General features: G+C 52.9%; 1 protein-coding gene across 3 annotated transcripts; it reads left to right on the plus strand.

Moving 5' to 3' along the window:
• The first annotated feature begins 33 nt into the window (after positions 1 to 33).
• DFFB (DNA fragmentation factor subunit beta) lies at positions 34 to 18,478 on the plus strand. Of its 3 annotated transcripts, XM_075550391.1 has the most exons (8): positions 34 to 232; positions 3,787 to 3,913; positions 7,499 to 7,687; positions 8,377 to 8,456; positions 9,259 to 9,429; positions 10,962 to 11,062; positions 17,113 to 17,343; positions 17,478 to 18,478. In XM_075550391.1, exons 1-8 carry the CDS (start codon positions 110 to 112, stop codon positions 17,521 to 17,523), a joined length of 1,068 nt encoding a protein of 355 aa, XP_075406506.1. In that variant the 5' UTR covers positions 34 to 109; the 3' UTR covers positions 17,524 to 18,478. The 3 variants fall into 3 exon arrangements, with proteins under 3 accessions (XP_075406506.1, XP_075406527.1, XP_075406516.1); XM_075550412.1 differs by lacking the exon at positions 7,499 to 7,687; XM_075550401.1 differs by lacking the exon at positions 17,478 to 18,478 and having other exon boundaries at positions 17,113 to 17,347.
• Positions 18,479 to 19,672: the final 1,194 nt, after the last annotated feature.

The following is a 19,672-nucleotide window of genomic DNA, read 5'->3' on the forward strand; positions in this document are numbered from 1 at the left end:
TGGGGCGGCTGCTCGGCCTCCGCTGGCGTCCCGGATCCCCGGTGTCTGTGAGTTCTGACCCCGCGTCTGGGCGACGGACTGGACTGAGTGACCCCATCACACCTAGAGGATGTTTGCAATGTTCCAGAAACCCAAGATCTTCAAGCTTCGGGCCCTGCACAGCGAGAAGAAGTTCGGGTTGGCAGGCAGGAGCTGCGAGGAAGTGCTGCGGAAGGGCTGCCGCCTGTTCAAGGTCCTCTACCATCAGCCCGCCCCGCGGCCGCCTCGGTCCCGGTCAGACGGGCGCCGGGCCGTCCCCGCGGCGCCCAGAGGCTGGACTGCTTCCCGCCCGACCCGTGGCCCCTGCCCGCTGGGGAGCCTGTGTCCCCTCCTGCAAGGGAGAGAGCGTGCCTGAGCCTGCGGGTCGGGTGGGAAGTGGGGTGTGGGGATGTGGGGGTGGCTAGAGACTTTCCTGAGGGAACTGAGACTCATAGAGGGGTATGGTTTTTATGGACCCTGGGTTTATGGGCATCGGACCTCCCTTAGTGAATCATTGCTTTTCTGCAAAGGGTGGAGCCTCCAGTGGGTGGATTTCTCCCTCCTGCTATAGTCCTTACTAGTGGTGACATTGCTTGCATACCTTTTTTTTCCTTCTCCCTGCCACCAGGGCTGCCCAAAATCAGATGTATTTAATGACCATATTGTATCCGTTCGTCCGTAGGAGAACTCTATGAGGACAGCGTTACTGTATCTTAAAGAAATGTTGCCACCAGAAAGGACTATGACTCCAGGCGCCCCCCCCCCCTCGTGTGTGTCAGAGTTAAACTGCGACCTGGATCTCAATGGCTGCTTTTCAGCCCCCTAGCCAGGCCCATATTGTGAGGGGCCTCTGGTCCGACTGGGACCTCCCACCTTAATGTTAGCCACGGAGCCTGTGAACAGATAGATATGCACCTCCCATCGTGCAGGTGGAGAACTGTCCACCAGCTGTGCCCCTATTTTGCCCCAGACATTCTACCAACCCGTCCCCAAACACCCCGTGAATGGGGCGTTAACAACTCATCTACAGATGAGGAAGCGGAGGCCCAAGAGCTCAGGCAATTTGCCTATTAAACGAAACCAAACAAAACCTCCTCAGCCATTGGTCTATTCTGAGTGATGGCGACCCTATAGGACAAAGCAGAACTGTCTCTGGGTTTCAGAGACTGTAACTTTTTAGGAGAGTAGAAAAACAGTGCAGCTGGTGGTTTCCAGGGGCTGCCTTTGGGGTTAACGGCCCGAGGTATGGCACCACCCATAGCTGCACAGTAATGGGGGCTGCATTGAAATCAGGATTATCTAGCTCCAAAGAAGGCCCTGGGTGACACACTAAGGCTAAGCCCTAGACTTCTAGCCGAAAAGGTTGCCAGTTCAAACCCATCCAGCAGGGTCTTGGAAAACAAGCCGGAGGATCTGCTCCTGAAAGCTCCCAGCCTTGAAACCCCAGGTGGCAGAACTGCTCTGCGCACGTGTGGTTGCCTGGAATGGAACTGACTCCGTGACCATTACCAACAACAGTATAAACCGGCACAGCTTGGAGATGCCACAGGCTTCCTCCCAGGTCACTGCAGCAAGGTGGCTGCTGTGATAAAGCGGGTTTTCCTCTGGTTTTCCAGTGCATTCATGATATATATAATATAAATTATATAAAACTTATTATATATTTACCATATTATCTATAATATCAAGATTATATCTAAATATGTATAATGAAAATATGCTCATTATATATTTTATATATATGTGAAATATAATATATGTTACACATTGGGCTGCAAGCACAGGGTCAGGGTCAGCAGTGAGAAGCCACCAGCCACTCTGCTGGAGAAAGGAGGCTTTCTGCTTCCATAGAGTTGTTACAACCTCAGAAAAGAAAAAAGAGTTATAGCCTCAGAAACCCACAGGCGTGGTTCTGTCCTGTCCTGTAGGGTTGCTATGAGTTGGAACCGTTTTTCAGTGAGTCTTTAGTGAGTAGTGTATTAGGTGTGTATAATACAAGATGACATATTGTGACACAGAGACACCACGTGAGCACTTGCTGATGGACTTCCTGGACACAGCACTGCCACCACCTTCAATTTGTTAAAACAAAACAAAAAACTGCAAAGTCTCCAAAGTGCCTGTACAGGAGTCATGCCTGTACTTCTGCAGCCTGGTTCAGAATTTCAGTGGAGGCTGTGAGGGATTAGGGCTGTAGCAACCTGGCTCTAGTGTGAGAAGCCCTCCTTGGCCTTCCAGTGCAGTGCTGAGCACACACACAGGCTCAAAATGGTCCCACTTAAAGGACTGCCTTTGTGCAGAGGGTTCTGACAGGCCCCCGAAGCCTCTTCCTCAGCTCAGGTGCTGACCCAAAATCGAGGCAAGAACAGAGGGGCTGCTTTTCCTGCCCAGCACAGAGGGTGAGAGGAGATGACTGTGGTGGGGAGAAGCTCCAGGGACCCTGGGCCTCATGTTGTTTTCAGTGGCTGCATTTCTAGAAGTTGATCTCCAGGCCTGCCTTCTGAGGCGCCACTCGGTGGACTAGGACCCTTTAAGGCACCCTTAGCCAGTGTGCGCCCCAGTGCTCCCTGCACAAATATTCCTGTGGCTCCTGAGCAGGACAGCCTGGGCTGACAGATGCATGCTTGGGATCTGCTCCCACATCTGCTACTGACTCTGTGTCTGGGGTTAAGGGGCCCCGTTCCCTCTCTGGGTCTCAGTTACTTCCCTGAAAGTTGAAGGGGTTGGACTACAATAGCAGCTAGAGTCTCCCCCCCCCCCCCCGGGCACTAAGATTTTGTCCGTGGGCTTGCACACATGTACCGTATGGAGCCGAGGTCCATGGTGGAAGGGGGTTACAGTAACCATACCTAAAGTTGATCAGTGTTGGCCAAGCTCAGGGAATTCACACAACGGTGCACTGGTTGCATGCCTGTTCACAGAGACATTCTCCTTCAGTAGTCAGTGTTGATGAGAAAATGAGAGGAGCCCTGGTGGTGCCATGGGTTAAGGGCCGGCCATCTAACCATAAGTTTGGCAGTTCAAACCCACCAGCGCTCTGAGGGAGAAGGATGAGGCTCTCTGCTCCCATAGAGATTTACAGCCTTGGAAACCCAGGGGAGCAGGTCTCTTCTGCCTGATAAGCGGCTCTGTGAGTCAGAATTGGCAGTGGGAGAGGTGGGAAAGGGGAGTCCCTGCACTCAGCTGCCAAGGGGAAGGTTGAAGGTTCAGATCCTCCCAGAGGCACTCAGAAGAAAGGCCTGGCGATTTGCTTCTGAAAGCTCAGCATGGACAATCCTGTGGAGAGTTACTGTGTCGCTCCTGGGGCCGCCGTGAGATGGTGCTGATGCAACCGTTTGCCTTGGACTGCTGATGGGGAAATGAAACAGCAAGTGATGCGCCCTGCAGTGCCTTCAAGAGGAGGTGGTCCCCATCGTGGGCTGGTGGCTTCTTCCTGGCATGGAAGCAGTGAGAGGTCATTTTCTGAAGTTGGCGCTGGTCCAAGTGCCCTCAAGGAGCTCACGGTGAAAGGGTCTTCGGATGAATCCTGGGGAGCAAGCGGTCACCACTTGCTGTATGCATTTTTATGTGACGTTCTGTATTCTCAGGTGACTCACAGCACAGGGTGCCATTTGGATAGAGTAGGGTTTAGACACTCAGTGTTCGTCCCAGGGTTCGTGCCAAGCTTGATTCTGGAAAGCACTGGTGGGGTCTTGTGTTCTGGGCGGGGCGGGATGGCAGATGACAGGCCTCAGCCTGCCCTTCCTCCTCCCCACTCTCTGCCCGCAGCTCCCCGAGGCTGGCTGCCGCCTGTGTCTGTATGAGGATGGCACTGAGCTGACTGGCGACTACTTCCCCAGCATCCCGGACAACTCCGAGCTGGTGCTGCTCACCGCCGGCCAGTCCTGGCAGGGCTGTAAGTGGGGAGACCTTGCGGGTGGGCAGGAGACATGTGGCTCTGGGGGTTTGACACCGGGCCAGGGGTCCTCTTTGCTCTAAAGCCTACAGTGGAGGAGGAAGTCCTCCGAGACCGTAATGGACAGTGTCACTTAGCTGGCTCGGCTCTCTGTCTCTGCCCAGGAACTCACTTGCTTATTTATTTTTTTAAGATGCTTTATGCTTGTCCTGTCATTGTGTGCCATCCACAACTACTCATAGGGACCCCATAGGACAGAGTAGAACGTCCCCCATCCAGTATCCAGGGCTGTCAGTCTTGATGGAGCCAGACGGCCTGGATCATCTTCCTGGCTGGTGTGTACAGAGAGGCTGTGCTCCGAGTCTGGGTGGTGCAGCTGCTTTATCGAGGTTTGCTGGAGTGGTGGTTCTCTAGGAGGAAGCTCTGGGGGCGCAGTGGATTAAGTACTCAGCTGTTAAGCAATACGTTGATGGTTAGAACCCCCCAGCTGCTCCGTCGAAGAAGGAAAAGTGGCTGTGGGCTTTGGTAAACATTTGTAGAGTTGAAAACCCCATAGGGGCAGTTGCACCCTGCTACTGTGAAGTGGAATCGACTCTACAAACAATGGAGTCATCTTTCTAACTTTTATTTTATGTCTAAGACCCAGGGCACAAGTCTTGTTTTCTAGAACCGGCTGGATGACAAGGCCTGTGCTGGACCTGTGGGCCAGGGTCAAGGTTCGTAGGTGGGTCACTTGTTCTTCACCTGTGACCTGAGCAGGGCAGAACTTCTTACTCCCTGCTGGTAAGAAACCCACCACTGTGTGCTCCTTCCTTCCACCTCCAGGACTGACTAACCCTTGCGCTGACCAGCTCGTGTGTCAGGTGTGTCTGGTGGCCCAGAAAGGCAGTGCATGCTCAGTCAGAGGGCTTGAGGTACAGGTTTTACCTCCTCTGCTGTGGTGGCAGATAGAGAAGCCAGGAGGGACAGCCCTGACCACAGACTGCATGGGTATAGCCAGAAGAGGGTGGGCTAGGGACGTTGTCCTCTTGTGCATGTTTGCGCCCTGTCTCATTCTCACTTTTTCTGTCTATTTCTTTTTCTGGAATTGTAGCCCCTTCCCTCCACTGGGACCATTGGCTTGCCTTTTCCTTTGGAGACTTTATTCTTTGCAAAGTTCTTTTAATTCCTTTGCCTTGCCATGTGAATTTTAGAGGAGGCCTTCCTACATCTATAATATTTTGCCGGGATTTTAGTAGGAATTGTATTAAACCTGTTGATCAATTTGAAGAGGACTGATACTTTTACTATGTTGAGTCTTTCTACCCATGAACATAGTATATCTTTTCCTTTATTTAGACTATGATGATTTACATCCACATTTCTATAGTTTCTGTTTTTATCATTTTGTAATCTTTTACCATTCAAGTCTCGTGCATGTTCTGCTAGGTTCAAGCCCCAATAGTTCTTTTTTGCATATGTAGAAATGAGATTGTCTTTTAAATTTTGGTTTCCACATGTTTGTGGCTAATGTATAGAACTACACTTGATTTTAAAGTATTTTTTAAATACAATTGGTTTTTGTATGCTACTCATATCCTGTGACCTTGGTGAGCTCAATCTTGAGTTCTAAGCGTTTTATAGTATATTCTGTGTGGTTTGATGTTTGGACTAGATGTCACCTGTGTTAAATATTAGGAACAGGTTTGTGTTTTCCAATCCATATACCCTTTACTTTTCCCCTCTGTTGCTCTGGCTTGCCTGCCTCAAAGGTACAGCTGTTGACCTGGGCTCTTCTGGGCAATGGAGGTGGCTTATGTCGTTCCCGAGGAAGAGGCAGCCAAGGGCCACGGAGAGGCAAGATGCTCCTTATGCTGCCCACCAGCCATGAGGTCTGGCTGCCCAGGGCTAGTCCTCATTTATCCTGCAGCGGGTTTGTATCCCCAAGGTGCAAGTACCTCCTGCGGAAGCCCCAGTGTCCATTAAGGGGGGATAGTTTATCAACTCCCAGTTGTGAAATGGGTAAGTCCTGGCTGCGAAACAAAAGGTTGGCAGTTCAAGCCCACCTAGTGGCCCTAATGATTTTCTTCCGTAAAGATTACACCTATAAAACCCCGTGGAGCAGTTCTGCTGTCACATGGCGTCGGCATCAGTGAACAGTTGCCTGGACAGCAGAGACGCAGCAACGCTCACGGTTGTGGAGAGGCTCCGTTATGGGCCGCTCGTGTGATTGTCCTTTGCTTTATTGCATTGCAGTTGCTGCTTTATTGCTTTTGCAAAGGGCAGCTCTGTGGCAGCCCTCACCAAGCCCCATTTCCCAACAGGACGTGCTCACTTGCTGTCTCTGTGTCACATTAAGGTCCCTCTTACATCCTTGAAACATCTGTATGATGCTGTTGCACCCAAGGAACCCTGGTGGTGCAGCCTGGTAAGCGTTGGACTGCTAACCACAGGTCGGTGGTTCAGACCCACCCGCTGCTCCTGTAGAGATTTCTGGCCTCAGAAACCCTAGACTCCCAATAGAGTCATGATGAGTAAGCATTAACTCAATGACTACGGGCTGGAGGTTTTTTTTTAAGTGGATATTTCTAGATGACAAAAACTCAAACTCATGGCCATTGAGTCAGTCTGACTTAGAGTGATCTTATAGGCCAGAGTAGAACTGGCCTACTGGATTTTGAGGCTGTAAATCCTCTGTGAATAGATAAACTCACTGCCAGCGAGTCAGTTCTAATCCACAGTGACCCTACAGGACAGGATAGAACTGCCCCTGTGAGTTTGCAAAATGAAAACTCTTTGTGGGAACAGACAGCCTCGTCTTTCTCCCGAGGAGTGGCTGGCGGTCTCCAACTGCTGACCTTGCTGCTAGCAACCCAACTTGTAGCCTACAATGCCGCCAGGTAGCTTCACCTTTCTCCTGTGGAGCAGCTCGTGGCGTTGAACCACCGACCTCGCAGTGAGCAGCCCAACACATAACCTGCTACATCCTCCGGTCTCCTTTAATAGACTAGCCAAACGCACTGCCACCGAGTCGATTCCAACTCACAGGGGCCCTGAGGACAGGATAGATCTGCCCCTTTGGCTTACGGAGACTTTAGGTCTTCACAGCCGCTGGAGTGTTCAAACCTTGGACCTTATGGTTAGTAGTTCAACGTGTATTATGTGCCTGCACCATCAGAACTCCCTTCGTTGACGACGGTCCAGTGTCAGTGTGACTTTTTATGTGCGGGGGAACCCAGACATCCAGGGGACTCTCTTGATTGTGGTCCTCCCTTTACTGCGGTGGTCTGGAGCCAAAGCCGCAGGCTCTCCAAGGCCTGCCTTCACATGACAAGCCTGTAGCAAACTGTGGAAGGTGGCCGGGGTGCTCGTGAGAGGTGACTGGTCCTGTTTGGGCCAAGAAGTTAGGATTCCCATCACCTGTTCCTCAACATGGGGACAGGGTGAATGGCAGACTGCACTTTGATTTGGGCAGGAACACGACCACAGAAAGTGCCCCCCGTGCCCACCCCCGAGAATGCCAGTCTCTGAAGTTTAGGGTGAAGGTGCTGCGGTACAGGACTGCTCTCCAAGGACCGTGCACCCTTGTTTTCCTTCTGATGGCAGATGCCAGTGACATCGGCCGCTTCCTCGCCGTGTTCCACAAGCCGCACGCAGGTGTCATCCAGGCGGCCCGGCAGCTGCTGTCCGGCGAGCAGGCCCCACTGAGGCAGAAGCTGCTGGCAGACCTCCTCCACACCGTCAGCGAGAACATTGCGGCTGAGAGCAGGGCTGAGGACCAGCAGTGGTTTGAAGGTACGTGGAGGCTCATGCCCTGGAGGGAGCAGGTGTACACAGAGCCAGAGTGCCCGGATGAGCTGGATGCCAGCTCAGCGTCTCACACTCTCAGGACCAGGGCTTTCCTGGCTTCTTGGAGATTGGGGCGGAGAACCTGAACCCAGAACTGCTGAGCAGAAGGCCTGTCATGGGCCTGCTCTGTGTCATGCGGGTCACAGAGTCTAAGGTGGCCCTGTAGACTGGCCTCTGCACTCTGAGATGGTATTCCTTTCAGAAAGGTGATTTGAGGTACTCCCTGGGCAAAAAGGGAGCCTTGATGACAGAGTGGATGACACATTGGGCTGCTAACCACAAGGTCAGCAGTTCAAACCCACCAGTTGCCCCAAGGGAGAAAAATGAGGTGTTCTTTTCCCACAAAGATTTACAGCCTTGGAGCCCATCAGAGCAGTTCTACTCTGTCCTGCAGGGTCAGCATGAGTCAGAATTTACTCGATGGCAGGGAGTTCAGAGCTCTGGAGTCTTGACAAAAACCTCTTGTTTGAGATGCTTTATGCTGGTGGACTGGAAGAGCCGGCCCCCTGCATAGCCCATCCCTGCCAAAGCCCTCCTCCAGACGGAGCAGCGTGACCCCAGCCAAGGAGCCTGGTGCCACGAGGGAACCCAGCCTGCTCCCATGGGCCCATGGCACTCTCCTCGTCTTCCCCCAGGGTTGGAGTCCCGATTTAGGAGCAAGTCAAGCTACTTGAGGTACAGCTGCGGGAGCCGAATCCGGAGTTACCTGAGAGAGGTGAGTCTAGGTGGATGAGGGGGATGCTGGGTAGCTGGGAAGGCTGCTGGGCCGTGGGTGGGGGAGGAAGATGGTGGTGCCACCCCTCCCCATCTAGTGTATGTCCAGAGTTACTCAGGTGGCTTTGAAGAGACAAGCCAGTGCCCTGCCTGCCTGCTCACCCTGCAGAAGCACGTGGCATCACAGTGTCACAGTGTTCCTTGTCTGCCCGGGGCTCACTTCTTTACCTCCTTGACTGGAGTTGCCTATGCCAGAGATTTCCAGAACATTCCCTCCCCCACGTCCGTGTGGACGCAGTTCTCTCATTGGTTTTCGAATGGAGCTGACCATTGGAGGCCTGCCTTCATTTAGCAGGCGGTTCTGTTCTGTGGTGAATGGGCCCCCACCAACCACTGCACTAGCCCCCCTCAGACTCCAAGTGATGCCTGTCTGGTTGGCCACTCTCCCAGAACAGCACACCCCTGGGTACAGTGAACTCTTGGGTGTAGCAGACTCTTTGGCACAGCAGACTGACCCCCTGTGTATACAGATCCTTGGGCACAGTGGCTTAGCAGACTGCTGGGCACAGTATACCCCTGGGTACAGCAGAATGACCCTGTGGGCAGTTACCCCTGGGTATAGTAGACCCCTTGTTGTAGCATATCGCTGGGCACAGAGGGCCCTGGCATATGGACCTCAGACACGGTGCCTCCCTGCCCACATGGCACCGGCTAGGTGAGGATGTGTGGGTGTGTTAGAAGAGCCAGAATCCAGGCCCTGGGGCATCCCGAAGCCATGCTCAGTGGGCGTCTGGGCTTCTCAGGTGTCGTCGTATGCCTCGGAGGTGGATGCCGAGACCCGGGAGGAGTACATGCGGATACTCAGCCACATGGGCCAGAAGCTGAAGTCCATGCAGTACCACGGCAGCTACTTTGACAGAGGGGCCCAGGCGGATGGCTGCCTCTGCACGCCAGAGGGCTGGTTCTCCTGCCAGGTGAGTCTGTGGCCTCGGGCTGCCCGCGTGCAATGAGCCCAGTAGGGTGCGGGCGGGCGTTCCTCCAAGCCTGGGCCTGCCTTCTGTGTGCACTGGCTAATGCAGACCACTGGACCCACCCTGGTTCTGTCTCAGGAGGGCTAGGTGGGACTTGAGGATCAGCATAGCGAACCAGTTTGTCACAAGGAGACGTGACCTGGCCGGGGCGGGCTCCGTTCATCTGGTGGACTGGCCAGAGGATGACCCCAGGAAAAAAACGTCTGAAAAACGTTTCTTTTGTGTGTTTCTCTGCCCGGGGTGAGATGTTTAGACAGTACAGCACCAGGCATCTCAGGGTCTGAAGCTGGATGGACCTTTTAGTCACCAGTTAAAGTGGGGGTAGTGTTGCTTGGAAACAGCGGTGTTCATTGCTGCTCAGGGAGCCGCCCTCCCTATCCCAAGCCCCACTTCCATAGCGAGTACCATTTCAAACAGGTGCCGCCACTCTGATGGGCTCAGGTGACCTTTGCGTGTTTCAGAGGACCTCGCGGCCCACTGACCTGCGCGAGTAACCGCCATGCCCTTGTCATCTGCAGAGTGCCTTCCAGGCAAGCAGGCGGCGTAAGTTCCACAGAGGTTAGAGAACGGAGGGGACGCTGAGCGACTTGGAAGATCGGCAGGGCAGTCTAAACTCTGAGCATCTCCAATACCCCGGCCTCTGGGCTAGGCCTTCATTGGAAGTGTTGGAAGGCATGTGGAATGGGCGGCCAGGTGCCCGCTCGTGTTGTTGTTGAGACCCATGGCGACCCGCTGCACACCAGAACCAAACACTGCCCGGTGCCACGCCATTTTCAGTCGTCCCTCTGCCTGAGCCCGTGGTTGCAGCCATGTGTCCATCTCGCTGAGGGCCTTCCTCTTTCTGACCGCCCCTCCACTGTACCAAGCACGAGGTCCTTCTCCGGGGACTGGTCTCTCCTGACCACACGTCCAAAGAATGTGAGACGAAGTCTGGCCATCCTGGCCTCTCAGGAGCGCTCTGGCTGGACTTATTCTAAGACAGATCAGTTTGCCCACTTGTAGCCACCCTATAAGACAGAGTAGAACTGCCCCTTTGGGTTTCTGAGACTTCAAATCTTTACAGCATGAGGCAGCCTCATTTTTGTACTTCAGGGTGGTTGGTGAGTTTGAACCACTTACCTTATGGTCAGCAGCGCATTTTGTAGCTTACTATGCCATTAGGGTAGTGAGGACAAAAAAGGGGGCCCGGCACTAAAGGCGGAGTTGCCTCTAACTTCTGTGTAACTTCTCAATGGGACACACTGCCCAGGAAGACCCACTGACTGAGAGGTTGACAATGTAAGGTCCCTGGGAAGGAAGGCCTGGCGGTCTACCACGGAGAACCAACCACTGGAAACCCTTTGGAGCACAGTTCTGCTCCGACACACGTCGGGTCATCATGGCCCTATAGCAGCCAGTCTTGGTAATCTGATGGCAGGGCCCAGCAGGCAGCAGACTCATCCCGTGGCCTTCTCCTTGTCCCCTCTGGCACCCAGGGGCCTTTTGACATGGATGACTGTTTGTCCAAACACTCCATCAACCCCTACAGCAACCGGGAGAGCAGGATCCTCTTCAGCACCTGGAACCTGGATCACATGTGAGTAGACATCGAGGGGGCTTCCCGGGGCCCTGTGGCTGAGCCGCACACACAGACCCTCGCTCTCCCCAGCAGTTAGCCAGCGTGACATCTATCATCGGGGCTCAGGGCAGTTCCCTTTACACTGCACAGGGCTCAGTAAGGGGCTGGGGGCGGGGTGGGGTTGAATCCCTGCCCACGTCTGGGTGTCCCCTGAGCAAGCCACTGCCTGACCATGATCCCCAGCTGTGCATGCAGTGGGCATTGTGGAGTTGCTGGCAGGGTGGCGTGGGCAGGGGCCTGGCACTGCTTCAGGCCCCCGGTGGGGGTTCATGGCCAACGTGCCTGCGTGCCGGGCACTTGTGCCTTGCATAAACCAGAATGAGCCCGGTGAACAGTAGCTCTCCATTGTCCTAGTGTGCGGAGCTTTTGTTTAAACAGGATGAGCAAAACTCTTGGCCAGCAGGGGTGCTTTTGATATCTACATTAGTTCGGCGACAGCTGCATCCCCAAAACAGGGCAGGCGTGGACAATGTCATCATTTTCAATGGAGACATTTTCCTGGACTACAGTTGTACCATCACCCCGGCTTTCTGAAGACAAAGAAAGAGCTTCAACCACTTGGTACAATGGCTACATTACTTTTTGGATTTCTGTGTGTGTGTGAAACACTGTAAACATGGGAGTGAGTCAAAGTCCTCCGTTTCCTCCCTCCTTGTCCCCAGGTCCCCCTTCGTGCTGCTCCCCATCTCCCAGAGCAACTACCAGAAATGTGTGTGTGTCCTTTGGATACCCTTGAAAAGATTGTGGCATTCCCCCCGAGCCTTTTCAAGCCCTTTGGTCTTGGCTGTTTCTGTGTGCGTTCAGATCCTTCGCAGACAGGGGGTGTCTTGCTCCGTTGGTGCAGGCGGGAGATTTTGTCCTTCTCTTCAACAGGGGCGGACTTCTTCAGTTTTGAACATACTGTAATGTTAACCATTGCCATTGCCATCTGGGGGCCAGGTGCTTCTTAGTTTTTCACAGGTAGGCACAGCCTCGAAATGAACACCCTGTCTGTCTCCTGGTTCCAGGTGTTCCAAGTGTGGTCTGTGGACCAGACTCAGCTTGTAAAGCAGGCAGATAGATTCTTCGGCTCTCTGCCAGTCCTGCTTTGTCACAATCAGCACTGGATCCAACTGGCCTGGGAGCCACCATCCAGGTGCAAGCTCAGGTGTGTGGAGCAGAGGGAATGTTCTAGACCTGGGGGGCAGCCCATCTCTGCCTTTCCTAGCTGTTGCCAGGCTCTGGTGTATGTGCTCACCAGCTATGGTGATGCTTAGGAACGCCGAGTAAGGAGCCCTGGTGGCGTCGTGGTTGCATATTGGACTGCTAACCACAAGGTCAGCAGTTCAAATCTACCTGCTGCTCTGAGAGGGGACGCTGGGCATTCAGCTCCTGTAGCGTTAGGGGCAGTCCTGTCCTGTCCTGTGGGATTGCTGAGCATCGGAACCGGTGTAATGGCAGTGAGCTTGGTTTGGTTTTGGAGGAACGTCGAGTATCCTCATGTCTATCGGTCATTTGCGTCTTCTATGAACTGGCTGCTGTTTTCCTTTCTCGTTGCTGATTGGGTTTTCTTTATTTTGTGGGATCCTTTACATAAAGTGCCAGAGAAAGCGGAGGCTGTCTGCACCTGTAAAGGTTTACAGACCCAGAAGTCCCAGAGAGCAGTCCTACCCTGTCTGTCCTAGAGGGTCTGCAGTGAGTCGAAATCGACTCGGTTGGCACTCAGATTGGCTCTTGCTTACAGATTATCCTGTTTGGTTTTTTGTTGGCCGTTTGCATGACAGATACATATTCTTAGTCTTGGGCTCATCTTAATTCTGTAATGTCTTTGATCATGATCAGTTTGACCCTGGTAGTTTGAATGTATTTAGCTGCACCTTTTCCAAAGTATGGAGTAAGAAGTCCTTCCCACCCGATGATCATTGAGTCTTCTAAAATGAAATTATTTTACGTTTTTCCTTGTGGGTGTTTAATCCCTGTGGATGTGGCGTATAGGCTGAGGGCTGGAGGCTAATTGGATTCTCCTCCACAGGCTTGGTCCCTCCACAGAATAGGGGGTACAGGGCTCACCTGTTCTGTTCTGTCCCTGGTCTGGTGCTTTCCTGACCCACGGGAGGGGTGATACTGGTCTACCAGATAGCACCCGCTTTTATCAAAGGACACTGGCCAGGCTGCAATAGGAGGTTTGTGGCAGAATATGCAGGAGTGGGCACTGTTCCCCGAGGCCCCCTCTCACATAGCCCCCCTCTCTCAGTGCAGGGCTTCACACACACATACGCCAACTGGGTTTTGACGAAGAATGCCATTTTTTACTGTGCGTCTTTAAAATAGTTGGCAAAATCGTGGACTGTTTTCCCTGGGCCTCAGGCATTGCGCCCACATGCTGCGTGCTCCCAGGTGTGAACATTACACTCCAGCTCACAAACTGTGAAGGAGGATGTAGTCCACCCTCCTACTTGGACAAACATGTCCTCATGGCCTGGGGGGCCAGGTTCACCTTCAGAGTTGGCTGAGACTCAGAGTTTGGTCCCCAAGCATGGCAGTGCCGGGGGAACTGGCCCTGGTGTCCAGCCTCGGCCTCTTCTCACCCCCACTGTCCCCTCACACCACCAGGGCCCGAGTTCTGGCTGAGCCCCTCCCCGCTTGGACCTGTGGGTGTGCACACCGACCGGGGTGCTGTCTGTCCTCCGGAGGGTAGGCAGGTGAGAGGCCTGTTGGTGTTTGGGCAGCACCTGGAGCAGGTGAGCTGAGTGAGGCTGAGGCGAGGATGTGGGCTCTGGTGGGCATGGCTTCTGGGCCCTAAAGAATCAGTCCTCTTTCTGGGGATGGGATGTAGCCGGTGGTCCCTTTCCCAAGCTTGTCAGCACTACCTGCTGTGGGATTTCACCACAGTGTTGTGCTAAGTCTTGTTATCCGGTCCTGCTGATTTCCCCTCCTCTTCAAAATTATCTTTGTCCCTTTTCAGTCTTTTAATTAACATCATTAATCTTGTCTTCTGTTTATTTAATTACTTTTAGTCCTCTGTGGGATATAAAAAGACATTTACCCAGCTTTGTCTCCCCCAAAGATATGCCACACATTAGAGGCTATTTGTCAGCACATGGAGGGAGGTCAGATGCTTAGAGATATTCTCCCTGAAGGCATTCAGCCATCAGACTACTGTCTGGTCCACTGTAGGTGGGGCTCACACCCCACTGATGAGGATAGTAATTGTTTCCATGGAGAGCCCGAGAAGTGGTCAAACCTGCTCAGTGACATCCAGAGTTAGGCTGCCTTCCTGAATCTAGGATCTGCCCATCTTGTCACATGTGTACCCCCAATTCCTCCCCTTCCTATTGCGTGTATACCCTTAGATCGATCTCCCCCTCTTACTATTGCATTACCTATAGTACAACCCCTTCCTGTGATGTATGTCTTTATCTGTAATTAGGGGTTTGTACGTCCCCAAAAGATATCTAAGCCTTGGTTAGAAATAAATCACTCCCTGTCTCCCCTGTCCCCTTTCCCGTCCTCCTTCCCTGCTCCTTCTCTCCTGCCTTTCCCACCTTCCCCATCCCCATGTGGACCAGCAAGTGGGGCTGAGGTGAGCATGCTACCATGAAATGTGTGCCTCCTTTATTTCACTCTCTCGTCCACCTCTCTTATTCTCAATGACTTTACTATAATCTTTACGTTGCGCCTGCCAGGCCTGTGAGGATTTGTTAGGCTGGCTCCCCTGACAGTCCTCTTTTATTCTAACATGTACTGTTAAGGCCATAAAGGAGGGCTTCCAAAATCTGACAAAATTCCATTGTGTTTTAATTTTATATCCCCAGGAATTTTTTGAATTCCCCTCATACATCAGCGGTGTCACTTGGTGGCTTCGGGAGGGTGAAGACCACACTGTGTGACATTGTCAGAAGGGGTGGTGCCGGTTTGTTCAGTGTTTCAGCAGAAGTGTACTACTTAAAAAACAAGCATAGAAATGATATGTCCCTATAGTTTAACTATAACAAAAAACATTTTCAAAAGCTAGCTTACATATAACAATATACCTACTTCGCTAAAACTCTAATTGACTTTGTGCACCTGATGCCTTCTAGTTAGAACTCTCTATCATGGTTAAGACACTGACCCTTCAGGTCGCGAGGCCTGTCTGCCCGTAGCCCGGCTGCTGGTCTTGCTGCCGCTCAGGCGAGGAGAGGGGCCAGGACAGTTGCACCGAGCCATTTAGGTTTCCAGCATGACAGGCGCCTGCTCCTTCTTCCAGGGTTGCCAAGATTGCTTTACAAGAATTCCACCGGAAAATCTTATCCCATCTACCCTACAGCCTGGACCTAATCTCGTCAGGCTTCTTGTTCCCAGAATTCCGAGAGCATCATTTTCGTTCCCGGAGAACGCCTCATTTATGCCCTTCCTGGCGTAAATGGAAGAGGGCAGACTTTTCCAGGGGGGGCTGCCCTCACTGATGCACAGACCTGAGTGGGGGGGATGTCAAGACCTGCCGGCTTCCATGTTTCCATACTGTTGTTCAGTAGTGGTTTCTATGATTTTGTACTCAGGCGTTGGGGCCGCCCTTGTATGGGAAATAAGGGCATCATACGGTGAGGAGAGAACTGGGATGAAGGGTGGCTGTTGGAGCCGATTTAATTCTCCACTGAAAACATTCTTTCCATGTGATTTTTTCTGAATGTACCCACAGATGACAGTGCAGAGGCAAAGGAACCAAACTGTCGACGACAGTTCCTTCTGATAGAATGTGGGTGACGACCATTTTTGTCCCTGTGCACTAAGCCGTTTTTAATCTACAAACTTAAAAAGTAGAATGTGCACAGTTGCGACCCTGGCCTGTAGGGTCGCTATGAGTCAGCATCGGTTCGATGGCAGAGTTTGGTTTTGGACTTTGGGTTTATTGTGAGCCTAGTGAAGGGGTGCGTTTGTGAGGACTTGCCCCAGTGGGAGTACTGGTGGCAGCTGGCTGTTCATACAGAGGCTCCCTGCCATCCTGGCCCTCCTGGGATGTGGGGCGTCCCCAGGCCTTCTAGAGCAAGGGATGGATCACCTCACAGAAAACCATTTGGCCTCTGGTTTTGGTTGGGGAGAACCAGACCAAACCTGAGGCAGTGAAGGGGTGGGGATGGGGTTGGAAGGATCTAGATCAGTGGTTCTCGACCTTCCTAACACCGTGACCCTTTCATACAGTTCCTCATGTTGTGGTGATTCCCCCAACCATAACATGATTTTCGTTGCTACATCATCACTGTCATTTTGCTACTGTGATGAGTCGGGTGACCCCTGTGAAAGGGTCGTTCGACCCCCAAAGGGGTTGCGACCCACAGGTTGAGAACCACTGACCTAGAGGGATCTTCCTGGGGGCTGGTGCCCATTCAGTCTCAGGAAACATCTTTCGGTAGCCATGTGGGAAGGCCAGTAAAAACCAGAGACTCAGGTATGTGGTGAGAGGGTAGCCGGACCCTCTTGGGAAGTGCTGCGCTGGGCCCCCCCCAGCCCCCCCCCCTCAGTGTGTCTCTGCACTTGCAGTCTTTTTGCTTTTGAAGCTGACGGTGCCTTCTGGGGGCCTGTCTGCACGGAGCAGACTGAGCCGGCTGGGCCGGAGTGAAGGGAGTTGGATAGACTTCTGGCCTCGCGGCCTGTACCCTGAGGGGCAGAGGAACACCCCGTCTGGGGTCAGCTGGTTTGTAGCGGGGGAGCGGTGTGGACCCTTGAGCTTGCGGCCAGTTCCTATGATGCAGCGCTGGCTGGCAAGGGGGCAGGGAGGCAGCTGGCATGGGATTTGCTCACCACCCCTCAGCTTGTCACCTGCCAGGGGTGAGCGCCATCTCGCCCACTGCCCAAGGCCACACTTCGTCCCTTTGAGCTCCTGACTTTTTCCAACCAACGTGGCCAGAGGCTGTTTTGTGTTGTAAGAAGAAACAGCTGCGTGGATGGCGCCTCTTTAAACGCCTGTGGTGCCACTGGGAACTTGCCCTGTGACCGTGAGCCTGGGGAGGCATGCCAGCAGGCCCTGACCGCCTGACCTTCCTCTGCAGTATCGAAAAGAAGCGCACCGTTGTCCCAGCGCTGGCCCGGGCCATTAGGGAACAGGACGGCCGGGAAGTGGACTGGGAATACTTCTACGACCTGCTGTTCACCTCAGAGAACCTGAAATTGGTGCACATCGCCTGCCACAAGAAGACCACTCACCATCTCAGCTGTGACCCAAGCAGGGTTTACAGACCCAAAGCCTCGCTGAAGCTGCGGCGGCCTGCTCAGAAACACAGGTGATCGGGGTCGGGCCATTCTTTCTACCTCGGGGGGGGGGGGGGGGGGGGGAGGGGGCGGGGGGTGGGGAGCTTCTGGTAAGTGCTAGTGGTTTGTTTGGTTTTCCTTATTGTTTTTGTCTTTGTCACCCCAGGAAAGCTCCTCACTCTGGCGCTCTGAACTCTTCTACAGCCATCTGATGACAGGACCCTTCTCAATCTGTAGTCCACGCCTTCCCCCAGTCCAGCTTCCAGAGAGCACGCTTTCACGTGTGCTGGGAACCTCTATGCGTACCCGGGGCTGTCTGCGGGCAGGGAAGAGGGGGCTTTGAACTCAGGCCTTCCGCTCCGGGTTTCCTGGCACCATGTGTGCTTACGGTGTCCTCGCTGTCCTGAGAAGCCGGAACTGCCTCTTGCTTGGCAAGTGAGGTGTGCATTTACTTGTCAGCTTGACCCAGCTGGTCTCAACTGGAGCCACGTGCGAAGGACGATGCTTTCCTACGAACTCAGAAAAGGATGTGTGACCCATGGGGGTAAGATGTTTGTACCCCATAAAGGCCACGCACCAATATGCCCTGCACAGTCGTTCTTAGTGGCCGCATTGGAAACCTCCCGATGCCCATGTGGGCCTACTGATGAGGTAGGGCATTAGGCTGAACATATGGGTTTGCCGTTTGGTAGGTAAGACATGATCAGCTCTATGGAGCGCTAAGTTGTGCTGTTTAACTGTATGCAGGGTCTGGGGCTGTGTGCTATGTCTGTATGTTAGTGTGTCTGGAGACGGACTGTCTGCATGGTAGTGTCTGTAGGGAGGCAGTCTGTCTGTATGCTACCGTGTGTGGACACTGTGTTAGTGTATGCAGATACTGTGTACGGAGATGGTCTCTCTGTATGTTAACGTGTGTGCATACTGTATGTTAGCGTGTGCCTGGGGAAGAGCCTGGAAGGAAAGACCTCACACTGGGGATGACAGGAGGCCTGGGGAGGAGATAAGTTTTTTTTGTAAGTCATATTTTATAGTATTTGCATTTTGTGGAATGAACTTTATTTCCTAAGAGTTTAAAATTTACTTTTTAAAGTCATGGATTTTATAATGCATAGAGTTTTTGTAAGCTATTATTTTACAATCAGAGAAAGCAATAAAGGTTTTTTTTTAAAAAAAGACATGCCCAAGGTTTGTACTCATTTGAGAAAATATTGGACAGAAGACTGAAAAGGAGTGAGTGCTTTTTAGTAAACTTGACCCAAACCACTCTATTTGTGTGACTGGCTTTCGAATGACCCACTGCTGTGGCTGGAACCTACAAGCTGTTGATCTGCTCTAAGTCACCTGGTACCTTTGGAAAAGTGCCACGTGGGTGAGTGATAAGATGCTCTGATGGGAAAGTGATGAACAGCGGGGGCCGTACACCAGAGGACCAGGACACCCGGTTCTTCTCCCAGCCCCCAGCATGGCCTCCAGATGTCTGGAGCTCAGTAGCCTCCTGGCCTGTGCAGTGAGGAGGGAGCATCTTCCGGTGTGGTTTGGGGAATGAGCTGTTCACTTTCTAGTCATGGAAGTGTCCACCTTTGAATACGAAGCACTTGTGATGGAGATCTTAGAGAGGTCCTTAGAAGAACTCTCCTTCGTTGGTGCTGCCTCATTCCTGGACACACAGACTGTCGCGTCTCCATGAAGTGGCTCCGTGGTGCCCCGTCATCACTGGACCAGCCCTCTGGCCGTCTCCATCCCTGCTGTCGCCTTGTGTACCATGTTCCTCTTTATGGTCATTTCTGCAGGCAGGAGACCAGGAATCTCAGCCTTTGAGAAGCGTGCACACAGGCGAAGTGAACTCTGAGCCCGGTGCTCCTGCTTGTGATCTTGCTTAGCTACTCAGAGGGTTTGTTTGTTTGTTTTTGCTGGCTTTTGGGCCTCCCCCCTGGGAAAAGTGCTTGGAGAGAGCTGCCGCTCAGCAGGAGTTAATTTTGGCCCCAAACCCACAGACTTTTGGGTCAGAGGGGTAGGCAGCTGCATCTCTTTGTAAAGTGCACGGTTAGGATCTGTCACTGTTAACAGGGAGAAGGACCACGTGGGAAGCAAAGAGCGACTGTTGGAGAAATCCCCCTTCAGCGAGGGCAGTGTTTGAATGAAGAGGGGAAACGTTTCTTATGGGGCATCCCGACTCCATTCTGCTCTGTTTGTAACGTGAAATAGTTCCCGTGCCTCACTGGACACTTGAATGGGCTCATTGGGACCCCTGGCTGGGGTGCTAGCTAAGCCGGGCTGTGTAAACGCTGGAGAGCTGTCCTGCCACGCAAGACCCCAAGGCCCTTCTCCACACAGGTGCCTGTCTTTGTGGCTTGTCACTGG

The sequence above is a fragment of the Tenrec ecaudatus genome, chromosome 1 (assembly GCF_050624435.1).
Source record: "Tenrec ecaudatus isolate mTenEca1 chromosome 1, mTenEca1.hap1, whole genome shotgun sequence".
Taxonomy (NCBI): Eukaryota; Metazoa; Chordata; class Mammalia; order Afrosoricida; family Tenrecidae; genus Tenrec; species Tenrec ecaudatus.